This window comes from Piliocolobus tephrosceles, chromosome 11 (genome assembly GCF_002776525.5).
Source record: "Piliocolobus tephrosceles isolate RC106 chromosome 11, ASM277652v3, whole genome shotgun sequence".
NCBI classification, from domain to species: domain Eukaryota; kingdom Metazoa; phylum Chordata; class Mammalia; order Primates; family Cercopithecidae; genus Piliocolobus; species Piliocolobus tephrosceles.
This window is the reverse complement of record NC_045444.1, coordinates 98,172,442-98,188,462: the sequence shown is the minus strand read 5'-3', so window position 1 is coordinate 98,188,462 and position 16,021 is coordinate 98,172,442. Positions and strand designations below refer to the sequence as shown.

General features: G+C 32.8%; 1 protein-coding gene across 4 annotated transcripts in view; it reads left to right on the top strand.

Annotated features, from left to right (window-relative positions):
* Nucleotides 1-16,021, top strand: part of ERBB4 (erb-b2 receptor tyrosine kinase 4) — a 1,165,464-nt gene that overhangs the window by 731,379 nt on the left and 418,064 nt on the right. For all 4 annotated transcript variants that reach the window (XM_023220194.1, XM_023220218.1, XM_023220201.1 and 1 more), the window contains exon 4: nt 11,048-11,182. In XM_023220194.1, coding sequence (XP_023075962.1) covers nt 11,048-11,182 — 135 coding nt within the window. The remainder of the gene's footprint in view (nt 1-11,047; nt 11,183-16,021) is intronic.

The window sequence follows — 16,021 nt, the reverse complement described above, 5'->3', positions numbered from 1 at the left end:
ATTAACTCATTATTCTACAGTAGAAATGCCAGACTCTTGGCCTGGAAAGAAAGAGCTCAGCTCTCTTGTACAAAGACTTTGGAATTTATGCTAATTTATTTGAAGCACAGTGGTAGTGACAGCAGAGGTAAAGGCCACCTGGAGATTGCCAGGGAGGTTTTATGACCTATATGCACCAACCTGATCCAAACAGTGGGAAATCTGGCAGCTGTAAATGCTGTCACAGAATATAGTTAGAGAAATGACAGGAAATGACTAAAGGGTTAACTCAACCAGATATCTAAGATACCTCAGTGTGGGAGAGGTAGTAAGTTACAGAATTTATGATCTTGTTCTTAGGAATAATTTAACTTACGAAATACAGACAAACCCAATTTTTTAATTAACTAACTTTAGTAAGACGTTTAATAATATTTTAGCTCAATGTATCTATCTCTAAAATTGTTATTCTATGCACCAAACTTAATGAGGATTTCATGTATCTTTCACGGGTTTTCATTTGGTTATCTTTTCTCCCCCAAAACCTGTACTTTAACCAATGTACATAGGTTTTAAAATAGTTTAGATAAAGCTCCTGAACTATATTATTAACTTAGTTTGAAATAACTAGTACCTTTTGAACACCTAGTACATCACTGGAGTTTTGTATACATTATCTGTATTTCTCATTGTAATCCAACAAAGTAAAGATTATTACCCTAATTTTTTAGATGATAGAAAAGAAACCTGAAGTAATTTGCCTGCAGTCATCTAGTAAAAGTACCCAATCTATGGTTAAAATATGAACTAATATATAAATAAGTTGTGGTATATTCATAGACTGAAATAATACGGAACAATAAAAATGAACCTATGAATTAAAGCAACAGCATAAATAAATCTCAAAAAAATATTTTCAGGGAAAGAAGATAAGAAAAAGGAATAGGATACATATTGTATGATTCTATTTCTATGAATTTAATAAGCTGGCAAAACTAATGTGTTGTAGTAGAAGTCAGCATAGTGGATGACTTTCTATGCTGACTTCTAAGCATTATTGACTGGAACGAAGCAGGGAAACTTTTCTGGAGTAATAGAGATAGGTTGTGTCTTTATCTGGGTGGCAGCTACTTGATACAGATGTACAAATATTGTACACATGTGTATGTAAAACATAAAATTTGTCCATTTTACTGTAGTTAATGTATACTAATTGAAAGTGTATACAAAGCAATCTAAAAAGCCATTTCCCTTTCTATTTTGCCATAGTATTTGATATTTCATATTTTGACAACCAGTGCTTTATAAAATGATGATTGCTGTTATTCAGTTATTCCTTCCTGATTTTCTCCAGACTAAAACTTCATTTTAAAAGAAAATTAATTTGGACCTTCGTGTTGTGGCTTTTAAAATAATCTTCCAGTGTGGCTTGTTTGCAATCTTATTTTATGACTCCTTCTTTAATTTCTTATTTTGTAAAGTGTGGTCTTTATGTGTTATTTTAAAAATTAACATTCTAGACATTTTAGCTGAGACTTCTAGCCCCCAAGTCACATATTTATATTTTTAATATTCTCAAATATAGCCTTTTAAAAATTTTGACATATTTGAAAATCATATAATCATTTTACAAGATTAAATCATTATTCTTTCTCTTGCTTTATCTTTTATATGCAAGTCTTAACATGCCAGCGACAAACATACATAGCAATATTATTTATTATTACTGTCATCAAGAAAAATCATACTTTTTGAAGTCTTCTAAAAAAGAAATAGTGCAGAAATCACACATTGTGAGAAGAGTTATTAAAACTACACAAACTAATATAGTAGGTGAGATATTTGAAAGTGACCTTACAGTATATCCCAGGCTTATTGTATTAAATCCTGTAAATAAAAGGGACAGATCATTTCTGAGTACTAATATGACTGCCCCCCTTATTGGTAATGAAAACATTGAACTCTACTGATTTGTTCTACTGAAGCAATTACATTTTCTGGAAACTTGGAACAGTTATTTAAGAGGATTGTTGTCTGTAATGAGGGCTTTCTGGTGGATAGAGGGATAAAAATAGGTGAGCTTTATGTAAAGGAGCGTTCTATTTTAATAACAAGAAGACATCAAATTTCTCATTCTTTCTTTTTATATACCTTTGGTTGTGTTTGTCTGTTATCAGAGAGATAATCACCTACTGTGAATTTTCCCATCCGTCTTCCAGAAGTCATATTTTACTATTTATAATTATTAATGTAGTTTTAATATTTTTCTAAGACATTTTAAAGTGTTATTTTCAAAACATTGAGCCAGATCTCTTAACAGTAATAACAGAAATAAGTTATGAGGGTTACATTTGATAAATTATTTTACTCAGTTGTTTGCCAATAACTTAAAGATCAGATTTTTAACAGTGTTTTGTAAATGTTTTACACATAGTAAGACCTTTCTTGAAGTATACAGAAATAAATCTGCCTTTAAAAATTACTCTTCAAAGATAGTATTTAAGAGGGTCAACTTCAGTAGTCACTAGGGAAGTGTAAATTAAAATGATACCACTATAAACCAATAAGAAAGACTACAATGAGATACAATAAAACAGACAAATAATGAAGGCTTGACAAGGTCAAGAAGCAAGTAGATTTCTCATATACTGCTAATGGGCATATAAATGAGTTAAATTGGTTAAATAAAAAGTGATTATCACTATGGCCCAGCAATACTACTTCTAGGTATACACGCAACATAAATGTGTACATATAATCACCAAAAGGCATTTTCTAGGAAGTGCATAGCAGCAGTTATTCATAATAGCCCAAATGTGGAAAGTATCCAAATGCTTATCAACGTAGAATTGACAAGCCATGGAATACCACACAACAATGAAAATAAACAATATAGATGAATTTCACAAACTTAATGTCGAGCCAAAAGGAGCCAGATGCAAAAGAATACATATGGTATGATTCTATGTATGTAAAAGACAAAAATAAGCACGCATTATCTTGTTCAAACTCAGGATAAGGGTTCTGATAAAGTGATATAAGGTAGAAAGTATGAGGAAGGCTGCTGTGGTGTTTGTATGCTCAAGCTCTTGATCTGAGTGCTGGTTACATAAGTGTGTTCAGTCTTTAAAAGTTAATTGAATATGATATATGCACATCTATGTGTGTATATTATAATTCAATTAAAAAGTTTCTTAAAAAGCTTTACATTTGTTCGAGTCACAAGGTTTATGTTTTATACATATCCAGAAGATACAAAGTTTCTTTTGAGTCACTATAACAGACACTGCTAGTTGTCACCAATATCTATTACCACTTTCTAAATTTTAAATAGTATATAAAGTTTAGCTACTCATATGATCACCCAGAACCAATACTTTGATTCCCTACCTTCCATGCACATAGCTGTGTTTCGTTGACTTTATTCTGACTGGTGAGATATAAGTATAATTGTGCTGTGGCAATTTGCAGGAGTTTTTATCAAAATACAACATGTACTCTTGCTCTGTTCTTTTGTCCTTCATTATTTTCTCCATCTTTTGCACGGTTCTTGCCAGTTGGAAACTCCCCTTGTATTGAAGATGGTAGAGCAACAAGAAAAAAATAGAATCAGGCTCCCTGATGATTGTGGGTTTTTATATAATAGCCTTGAATAACCTAGCCAGATTTTTATATAAAAGAAAAATAAAGTCTATACTCTTTAAGCGACAACCTAATCTAATACTGATTAATGCATTGTCAGTATGAATACCCAAAATAAGCGTATTCCTTGCTCGTACCAATAAGTAACCACTATTTAAATAATTAGGAATTTAAAATTATAATAGAAACAACTATGTGACAGATACTCGGAGTACAATACCCCCATTACAGAATTGAGCAAACTGAGCTTCATAAAGGTCGACAAGGCCCACCTTTGCTTTGTTGAAACAAAACTGTATTATGAGCTTTATTTTATCCAGTTAACTAGATTCAGTATTATTGCCTTTACACTTCAAAGCCATAATAGAGCAGGATTTCTTTCCCCTACCACCTCTCGCCACCTACCTAGAGTATATTATCTATCTATTTATAATACAGCATATATTATGACTTTAATATGCAAGATGGATTTGTGGGGAGAATAGATTACAGGCAAGAAGTTAAATCTGGTATGAGATGATAGAACCTTAATTAAGTAGTAGTTGTAGATATAAAAAGAGACACTATGAGAAATTTTCTTTAGAGCTCCATGGATGATTAAATATAGAAATAAAGGAAATAGTAATAAATTTCAAATTTTGAGTCTAGGTGACTTTTACAGCATTTATGTTGATTTTAACAGAAATAAAACAGAGGGAGAATACAAATCTGGGAAAAATTATTAGAAAATAGTTAGACATGTTGACATACATATGGGATTATATAATAAGACAATTTCAGGAGGAAATCCTATACTCATAATTTGAGTACTGTTACAAGATAACGTATATTTTTATTTTTTTCCAGGGAATATCAATGAGTTTAAGTGATGACTACTTTCTTAATATTAGAACAGAAAGAATATATTAAGATCAACATAAACATATTTAATATTTTATGGGATTTATAATGTAAACATCTAGTGCATGTCACTAACATTATGCTATCACTAAGCAGGTAATAATTTTTTATAAAAATTGGTCACATTCTATGGATGTTATTATCATGATCATCAAAAACATTTGAATTTCTACTATGTGTTTGATACTTTCTTTGGCACTAGGGACACAGAGAGATGTACATCATAGTTCTAATCCTTTAGAGACCTCCAATAAGATAGTAGAGACAAGGTGAGTACACAAAAGAATAAATAAGAAGGTAAGGTAGCATTTGCTCTATGTCAGATAAGTGGCTCGAGTAATCAGTGTTACAGGAGTTAGAGGAAGGGGGAACTCTAAGAACTAGGTGGTCATAGCAGAGCTCTCAGAGGAGCTAGAACTCAAAACTGAGACATAATGCAAGCTAAGAATTGTAGTGGACCCTAAAGTATGTATTAATAAGTTAGAACATTGCAACAAGCATTACTGAGCTTCATTCGGTTGAAATCAAGATATTATTTTCTATCTCAAGCTGATTTTCAGCCAGTGGATCTAATAGTTTCTTCCTGAATTGCTATACTCTGATGGAAAAACATTTAGTATCTGCATCCATGAGCTTTTGACTCTGATCATTGAGCTGAAATATAGAAGGTTACATCACTCATTTACATTATCACCCTCTACCCCCTCCCAATACAAATGTGACATTTCAATTTTGCACACTTCAACTCTCCTTAAATCATCTGTATAAAAACTTCAAAGCTTGATTGATGATGAATGAGCCATTGTCTCCTCAAGCACCCAGTTCTCATTAGCCTTTAGAGTCTCAGCTTATTAATAATGAACCTTGAGGGCTGACCCAGTGGGGTAGCAGCAATTCATTGTGCTCCCAGCTGAAAGGTCTGGGTTTGGGTAAGATACAGGAATCTCTGGACCAAGTCCATTCCAGAGGTGATGTATTAAGTATCACAGGTGGATGATGTGAGCTATATTACTTTTGTATCATTATCTGCCAACAGATTTGTGTGGCTTAAGGTGATGACAGTGAGAAAGATACATTGTTTTATGTCTGAGAAAGTCCTGTAACAGCTTTCTGTAGCTTCATCTTGAAAATGGGCTTTGCTGCCTTGAATTTTGATTCTTGATTCTGCCCTTTGACTTAGATAGACAGTGTAAGTCTGATATATGCATCATTTAAATGCCCCTATTGTGATTAGACAAGTGAAATATTTCCAATCTTTATTACTTTAATTATCATTTTAATTCTAAGGTTGACCTGTAGATGCACCCCTGCAAAACAAGATACTTAGATAATACAATCAGGAATAGAGGTTAAATATTTCATTCCTGTTTATTAGATCTTTCTTATATCATATAGTTGGTAGGTTTTCAGTAGAATTAAAATATTCACTGATAATATCGATCATATAGACTAAAGTGAAATAGAGTGTAACTACATTTAAAATTATAATATTTATTTTGGAAAAAGAGAATGATATTCAATCTTATTTACAAAATGGTTACAAATTGTGCATGGGGTCGATGCAATTTTGTAAATTTCTTAAACCTAGTATAGAGGTCATATTAATCTGTATTTTCAGCAGGGATATTACACCACAATTAGACCATTTCATACAGGGCACAGAAAAAATGCTATTATTCAGTATTTTACCATAGTTTTTGAGAGAACATATTCGCAAAATGTCAGTGATTCCGTTAATGGGCACTCATCCCCAAATTCACTGCAGTAACTAGCATTTGACAAGAAATGAAGAATACAAAGAAGTAATTTAAATAATGCAAACATCTCCTTCTTTATTAGACTCATGAAAATGGAAATCAAGGAAAGACATGGTCCAATGGCTAACTTTTGTGGAGTGAATGACTAAGATACAAATACTTTCTGTCCTCTTTCAAATGTTATATTGGCACTTTATACCTTTCTGAAAAATGTAAGGACAATGTGAGGTAGACTTACAGTTCAATACAAGGAAATTTAGGCTTCTCTGTAGCATATGCAAGGTGATTTGCATAGGCTTAGAGAAATTTGGTCTGTACAGGATAGCTGAAGATCATCATTATTCACCTGGTAACTAATAATTGAGTTTGGTGTACAAAATAGGTTTGGGAATAAAAATGCCTTATAAATATCAAATGTATTGTCTACAGTAATATTGTATATTATCAGTTATATGCCTTTTATATAATAAATGCAGTTTTTCTTTCAGTTTATAAAATCTCTAACCACAGAATTATACATATATATTTTTTTCTTGAATTCAATATATTTTGTATAGATATTTCAATTAATCAAATATTTATTGTGTATCTCCTTGAGCCTTGCATAATACTAGAAACTGGAGATATGGTTCTGAACAAAACAGAAACAGCTTCATACTTTCTGAAACACAGGACCAGTCAAGATAACCTATAAAGTGTTTATGGGAAAAGATAACTTTCATTCTTACTTTGATTTGGTCGGAATATAATTTAAAATTAGGAGCTACAATAGAAGTTACCTTATAAATGTTGGTTGCAAATTCCATGGTACCTTTTTTCCCAATTAAATATAAGAATTATTCATTGAGTAACTATTGCTCTAGGTTTGATGCTATAGATACAGCACTGAAAAATATGTCTTACTTTCATGGGGCTTAGTCTAATTATATTTCAGTTACAAATACTATGCTATATATAAGTTAAATTCAATATATTGGAAAATAGTGTAGATTACAATTTACTCTGTATACAAAAAGATTCATGACATCTTTTACTTGACTTGCATTGGATTAATCTAGTCGGAAACGTTTGAGACACAAACATATTTAAGTGTTTACTGGAAATTTTCAGCAATGAAATGATACTTTTTTCATCGATGTCATGTCTAATATATCTTACTATATTTAACCATGACTTTTATTAAAAAGAAACAGTTCTGTTTTGTGAACTTGCCAGAAATGTTTGTATATAATATGATAAGAAAACTCATAGTAGCTTTTTTCTATCAATTGATTAAATGACCAAGAATCTGTCTGTGTCTCTCTCAATTTACTCTGATACATTTTCTGCAGTGGAAGTAAAATACAATGAAATGAGATACTTTACGCTCATTCAGGCATTCAACCTTTTTCTGTCTTAGTTTCTGCACTCATCCAGACATTTTGCATCTTTGTTTGGGTATCAATTAAATGTGTTCCTCCTTTGCCTATCTTTCTTAATGCTTATTTGTTACTTTATTTCTTGTTAGTGAGAGGGAAACTGTTGGTTGGTGCAACACAGGTGATTCCTTGGTAAAGTCTTTGATAAAACTTGTGGAAAACTTTGTTATTCTTGTGTGTTACCACACAATCTAAATATAGCCAGACATTTTTGTACTCTTACTAGATAAACATCTAAACAAGCTTTTCTCTTTTCCTAGTCCTTGTCCCTCTTTCTTATCTAGAAAATGCAGTCAAGCCTCCGTAGTCAACCAAGACAGAAACATTAGGTATTCCTTCTAACAAGTAAATAATTTGTATTTCTAAGAACTTTCTTACAGGTTAGTATCTATTCTCTAGAATTTTTTTAATCCAGAAATAAACCTACTTCAATATATTTTCTCACAAAAATATGTCAAATTCATATTTTAAAATTGTAAAGTTACAAAATCAATGAAAACTTTAAGAATATATATAAATGCTATTATAACATTACTTTCTGACACATATTTAGGTAATCAAATTAATCAAAAGAAAAGTGTAAGATTGTACATTAAAACTGTCCTATAAGTGTCAGTAAAATTCTACATTCTCTGATTGTGAGGTTTTGATATTGAACAGCAGAATAGGGTTTATACCAAGCATAAAGGAAAAAAGAATATTTTCAAGGAAAACAAACAATACACAAATAAACTACCCATCATTAATTGCTAAACGTTTATAAATCCTCCTGGCCAGAATTGCTAGCAGATGCTGAGTTTTGAATTAGGGATGATAAAAGCATCATCTGGATTGATCATGTGTATTAATTTGAAATTTTAACGTGTAAGATTATGCTGGATTTTTTATTGTCTCCTTTCTAAATCCCTTTTCCAAGCATAAGCCAAGCTCTTGAACACACTATTTCTAAGAAACAAATGTCAACATTCATAGCAGATTAATATTGTTGAAGAAAGGGGTTTGATAAGACTATTATTCAGTATAATATAATCTGATTCTATTTGAAAAATTTTAGATAGGAAGTTGGAGATGGATACTGTGTTCCTTTGCATGAACTATTTGAAATACAATGTGACTCCTGAAAAATACACACTCTTTCAGCAATGTTTGAGCTATTACCTTTCAACATTTTTTTTTTTTTTTGAAGTAGGACTTTTCTAAATGTAGACTGAAAAATAACCTTTATTTCCTGGATAGCAGTCAAAATCTCCTTTCTTTGTCATCTAATGGAAAATTATTCCTAGAGCAGAAGAGCATCACCTAATGTCTCATGAGAAAGCTATTAGCATGAGATCGTCACATTTCTTAGATAAAAACTTAATGCCAAACATTAATGTAGAAATTCATTTCACAATGTTTCTTACGTCTTACATCTCCCTTCTGCTTTGATGAAGGTTGTATGGTTAAGTCATAAAAAATAATGAACTGGGTTTTAGAAGTAGAAAGATGATCTAATTTCTTTTCTTTTTTTTTCCCCCTCACCAAGAAAATGGAACCAATAGTCAGGGAAATGACTGATGATGAAAATGGGAGTGATTTTAAATGTAGAAAGAACTGCAATATCAAAATTAATCTGGAGGGTTTCGTACATGCAATGCAGTAAGGCACTTGGGATGTGACCACCAATCCGCAAATAACCCTCTTGTGCTGCCACACATTCCTTTCATTTATCTCTTTTCAGTTTAAGATGACTTCTACAAATTTAGCTTGTGGTTCTACACAAGAGAGATGAGTTTGTCAAGGCTACCGTGGGAGATGGTGTTGGTTGCCTTCCCAGTATCCATGTCCCTCTTCTTCCTCACTCACACTCCTACTGGTTTGAGTTTTGTCCCAGTAGCAATATTTCCACCTCAATAGTTACTTATTTAATCTCCCTTGCGGTAGGGATAGCCATGGGATATTGTTCTGGCCAATGAAATGCAGACACGATCCTAGAGCAGAGCATTTCTTCCCAAATAAAAAGTCACAGCTTCACTACAAGGAAGTCTCTTGCTTGCTGGTCTGACTTCATCCTGCCTGCAATTCAGAAAGACTGCAGTTCAGTCTTTAGAAGTAGCAGCCATCTTGTGCCTGAAATGAATAAAACTGACACACTGAGGATGGCAGAACAGATAGTGGGCACCGTGGAACAGCTGAACTAATATCTGCAACTGCCTCCTACAGGCTTCTTATGTGGAAAAAAAAAAAAAATACCCTTTTCTATAAACTGTTAATTGGGTTTTGATTACTTCTAGTTGAACACTTTATGGACTGATTCATGATTTCTCTTAAATGGCTTTTGTATTGAACAATAGGGGAAAATGTAGTACATATTGGGCAGGAAGGTGCTATGTGTATTTCTAGCTAATTTCTTCAAATAATAAGAATAATATTTTCAGAGGATAGATCTCAGTTTTCATTTTCCTGGATGACCTAAAGCTATCCAAAAGAGAATTCATTTCTGTGGTCAGTCATTGTTTGTGGAGGACAAATTAGCTAATCAAGGCCAGTGTTGTGAAATAAAGAATCAAGTACAAATTGGCTTTAGTGCGTATTATCCCACAGCCATATCCTTATTTCAATGAACCACAGGATTTGTTATTCATTGCTTTGTGTTGCTAAGAATAATAGGCAATCCTATCGATTTCATTTGAGATGACAACATTTTTGTGATTGAGGCATTAATTTTAGCTTCCACTTTGTGCTAATTACTTACCTACTGACTGCGGTCAATGTCACCTTGGCTGAAACAATCTCTCTAAGGATAATTTGACAATTGATACCAAAAATCTTAAAAATATCCACACTCTATGACCTTGGAATGTCATGTGTGGAAATTTGTTTTAAAGACCAATCAGAAATAAATAAGTTAAATTACCAACAAGAGGGGATTGGTTAAATAATTACTATTTAATGTATACTATGACATATCCTATTCTCATTAAAATACAGAGTAGTAATTACTATTAAATACTCATTATATAATATTAAACAAAACAAACAGATTATAAAATATTATATAAAATATTATTTTAATTCTAGGGAAGAAAACAGATAAAAGACTGTAACATTTATATCAAAATCTTAGGAGCATTACTCTCAGAGTGTACAAATATGAGTGGTTATTTTTCACTTTTGTAATTTTCAATCTTTTCAAATTCCTGCAATCAATGTATATGATTCAGTGGAAGATATTTTAAAAGGTTTCTTGGCTATTAGCAGCATGACTCTAATTTAACATTGAAAATAGTTAAGAGCAAATCGTTTTTGTTGATTATCTTTTCATCAACAAGCAGTTTGACAAAAGATTTGTTTCTTTGTTTTTTAATACAGAAATCCTAAATGGTGGAGTCTATGTAGACCAGAACAAATTCCTTTGTTATGCGGACACCATTCATTGGCAAGATATTGTTCGGAACCCATGGCCTTCCAACTTGACTCTTGTGTCAACAAATGGTAGTTCAGGATGTAAGTAGAATTATTATTTTTAATGTCTCAAAATGTTCTACCCTATTTGGAGATGAATGAGTTATGCTTATCATGCCATTACTAATATTTTGAACTTTGATTGCACTCATTGAAATGTTCACTTATATATGACAGAACAAATGGCTGACCAACCTTTTACTTCCAGTTAATTCTCTTTTGGGGATCATGTTTCCTCATCACAAATTCTCATTGTGTTAACATGTTCCTCTTTGCTTACTTTAAATTACTTAATCATACTTCCAATGTACAAACCTGTGTCCCACTATCCACGAACTTAAGGCTGGTATCCAACCATTGCTTCAAGTCTCTGTGACCCGTATACCATTGAGACAAAGGTAGTAGAACAAAAATGTACCTTTCTATTCACTGTAATTTTTTAAATAAAAATGTAAAAACTAGTGAATGTTGCAGAATTCTTAAGCCTTCATTTGCCCCTGAAGACTTCATGGTCATACTAATGATTTCAAACACTTATGGAATGGAGAAATATAGATTTCATATAGAAGAAACATGTTACAGTCTGATTTTAGTCATTAGTCTAATAAACTACTGAATTTCTCATTCTTAAATTGTGTATTCTTTTTACCACAAAGAATTTATCAGATTTAAAGTGTTTAATACGATTAAATAATAAGCAAATAATGTTTGAACCATGATTTAAACCTTTGAAAATTATTCTGTCTGGTATCTCTTTCATTTTCATAAAGCAGGCTATGTTGTCCCCACATTTATTACTACTGACATTTGTATGAGAACAGAATCTTTATCAAGTGTTAACCTGGGTTTTGTATTTCTCATCTATTATATATTTCCCAGCTGAAATCATAACTGTCTCAACGTAGTTCAATAATTATTTGCTATTACTGATTGTGTTATGACATTTTTGTGAAAAATCAAACTCCAAGGGACAATTATTAAATTTCATCATGACCCTAATAATATAATGGGGAAATATGAATATATTTGATCAAAACTGACAGCTGTGTTTTTAATAAATGGCTAAAACTTTATGTAAAAAGTAGAGTAACATAATTTTCTTGTCACCTTTGAGCAGAAATTTGTATGGGATTTTGTCTTTATGGTATTCACGTTGCCTACTTTGTAAAATTACCTGTGAAAAAAATGGAATATTTTCACATTAACGAGACAAATGATGTGTTTCAGAAATGGCTTCTGTTTTCAGTCTGCCCATACTATTGCACATTTTATATTGGCGGGGTAGTGGTGGTGGGGTGTGGATATTGGTTGGGTAAAAGGAAAGGCCTGCTAACTATCAGCTTATCAGACTGACTAGTCTGTAATGCATGAATAAGATCAGGCAAGAATAAAGCCTGAGACAGAAGCCAAAAGGGAAGTGTGCCCACCAGCCTTACAGAATTTGGAGCAGGAAAGGTCTGAGGGGTTTGCTGCACTTTCACAGATGGTGTCTCTTTGTGCTATTCTTTTTGAAGACAAATTTGGATGGTTGTGCCTATAATTAGGCAACTGTGGCTGTATTGTTTTTTGCATGTAAATAATTGCAGGTGCAAAAATTATAAATGCAGAGTAGAGTCATAACCAATGGTCTTTTACAAATTACGAATTGATTGCCAAAGTTTTATTATTTACATAGTAGTTTTATTTGCTGACACATTATATGTACCACATGACACCATAGCTGTTAATAATGAATTGACTATTCTTTGACTATTAGTTTCCTATGGTTTTATCTTTAGTCAATTTATTTCTCTGTCCTCTCCCCAGGGGTGATCTCAGACACTCTCAGGGCTTTAAATGCAACCTCTAGGTTGATGACTCCCTAGAACTATATACCACCAACCAATCACTCAACCAGGTTAAAAATTTGGTGGGTCATTACTGTCTTTACTTTCACTTGGCTCTTGGCAGTTAATCGCTGAGTCATCCTGATTTTTGCCCATTTCTTGAGTTTACATATTTATTATTATGGTTGCCCTAGTTCAAGACTTCATTTGTGTGTAAATTACAAAAACAAACTCTGATTTTTTAATATTTTTTGAGGCAATGGACACTGCAGCAGCTTGGTGAAGCCCATTGACCTCTTCTCATAATATTTTTAGAAGAATAAATGAGCACAAAACGAATACTTTAATTTATGAATGCATAGCAATCAATAAATACATAAAATAAATTACAATGGATTATAAGGAAAACAAGTTAGGTTGAGATACAGTTATCAAAATGCTTAAGAAACAGATACCTAATATGATAATATGCTTATTAGTACATCAAATTATAAATATTAGCAGTAGGATTAATATCTAATATAATTTTCAATCAGTGATAGGCATAAATAATATATTTTAAAGGGAAGTCTCTTCAGCAAATGATGCTGGGAAAACTAGATATTCACGTGCAAAAGATTGATCTTGGGCCTTTATCATATGCCATGTTCAAAAATTAACTCAAAAGCGAATTACAGACCTAAGCATAAGACTTAAAACTATAAAAGTCTTGGCAGAAAATATAGGGAGAAAGCTTTATGACTCTAGGTTTAGCAATACATTCATGGATATAACACCAAAAATACCAAGAGCAAAAGCTAAAATAGACCAATGGGATGATGTTAAGGAGATCTAGTCACATGCTACAACAATAAATCTTGAGGACACTATGCTAAAGGAAATAAGCCAGTCACAAAAACATGAATACTGTATGATTTCACTTACAGGAAGTAACTAAACTGTCAAACTCACAGAAAACAGAATGTAGAATGGTGGTAGCCTGGGGTTGGAAGGAAGGCTAAATGTTCAATTGCTCTTTAACGAGTCAAGTTGTAATTGTGCAAGGTTGAAAAAGTTCTAGAGATCTGTTGGAAAACAATGTGATATACTTAACATTACTAAACATACACTTAAAAGTGGTTAAGACTGTGAAGAAAAGGTCTGAAGTATCTATAAAAGCAATTAAAAATGATACTCCTTAAAAATATATTATTTAGGAATAATTATAACCAAGTTATATTTTCTAAAATTTACTTGAAGTATTTAAATTCAAACTTCAGGAGGGCTATGGAGAAGTTCTCAGCCTTTTGAAGAAATCCTTTTTTTCCTCATACATCCCTAGTAGAAATTATTACCTATCAACTGGGCTTATTCAATAAACTAATCCTTCGAAGTGAAAAAATCCTATAGTGAATGATGTTTCATTTACTTGGAGCACTATAGTAATGACCCCTCAGCCCCACAAGAATATCAAAATGATGTGAATAAGTTGCCCTCTAAAATTTAAGCAAATAGGAATATACAAGAATATTTATATGGAAAAATAGAGAAAAAATGATTTCTTATCAGAGAAGATGATATAGTTCAGAGAATGAATTTGGGAGCCCAATTGGTTTTTTTGAAAACTGGCACTGCTGCTTACCAGCAATTTGACCTTAAAAAAGTCATTTATGCCCTTAGCCCCTCCATTTCCTCCCCTATAAAAGACAGAGTGTCAAGAGCTGAGCTGAGTGGAGAGCTAGGCTACTAGGTGACAGTGGTCTATTCAGACAAGCAAAAATGGGGTAACAGCCAAGCTTTTAATCACTTACTGCAATGGTTTATTCAAGAGACTAAACCAGAAAAAGCACCAACTTCACTGTCTCATGTTTCCCCCCTAAAACAGTGCCAGGTGAGGGTCAGATGGATCAGTGCAGACATGGGGAATTGTTGCACTGAGGAGGGAGTGGGAAAAAATTGTTCTGAAAGTTTTATGAACCTGGAAGCTTGAAGGAGAAAGGGGTGGGAAGGCCTGAGTGAAAAGTACTGAGTATGGAGTCAGAGTGGAGAAAAGGTGTCTTCCAGACCCCCTTACTTCCTCCCTATAAGGAGATCTTAGTGAAAGCATCTAAGAAAAGCTGCTATCAAAGGACCTTAATAAAGAGGTCTCTGAATAGCGTGCCTGGGCCAGGATGGGAGACATACATGAGACATGACTGGTCAGCAAACCCTGAGTCTCTTATTGCAACTCCCTGAGAGACTGCATTGCATTGACTGGGCACCAAGTCTGGTGTGGGAGGACAACTTTCCCCCAGGAACCCTGCCAGGTAAAGTAATTGCCTGTGCTCCTGCATGAAAGATAACACATAGGTTTTCTTTTTTTTCTTTCTTTTTTTTTTTTTTTGCCCAGGAGCTGTTATTATCATCAACTTCATAGGCCTATTATGAGCAATAAATGAGTTACTGTGTCAATCCAAGGGTGATTTCTTATGACAAAAGAATAAAGGACTTTCCAATTACAATTTTTATATGAATTGACCATATGAGGACAGAAGTATTTTTAAAATATGTGACAGTTATATTTTCATTATATATTCATTGACATTTAACTATGTTTCTACATTTTAAGTGTGTTTTAGTAACTAGAAGGTAGTCTCTCATAGGTGTAGCTCGTCAAGACACTGAGAAGAACAAACCTCAGTGGCTCCAGACCCTGCAACCTTTATCTTTGATTACACTAGGTACATCACTCATTCTAAGTTGGTTTCTAGAAACAAATACCAACTAACAACTGAAGTAGGAGAGGGGGAATTGGCAAATTCATCAATACCACTGTATTCATGAACATAATTCCAGGACTAATCACTTGTTTAAACCAGATGTTCTGCCTGCATTCAAACTATCCATGTTTTAAACTTTTTTTCAATGACTTTTACATATCATAGTAATGACCCACTCCTAATTAGTATTGCACTTTGTATTATATATATCTAGCTTTCTTGAAATAGAATTCTCAAGATAGAGTACAATTAAACCTGATTTGTTACATTACCAACTTGTGTTACTCCTTCTATATGAAATATTTAGGTAAAATAGA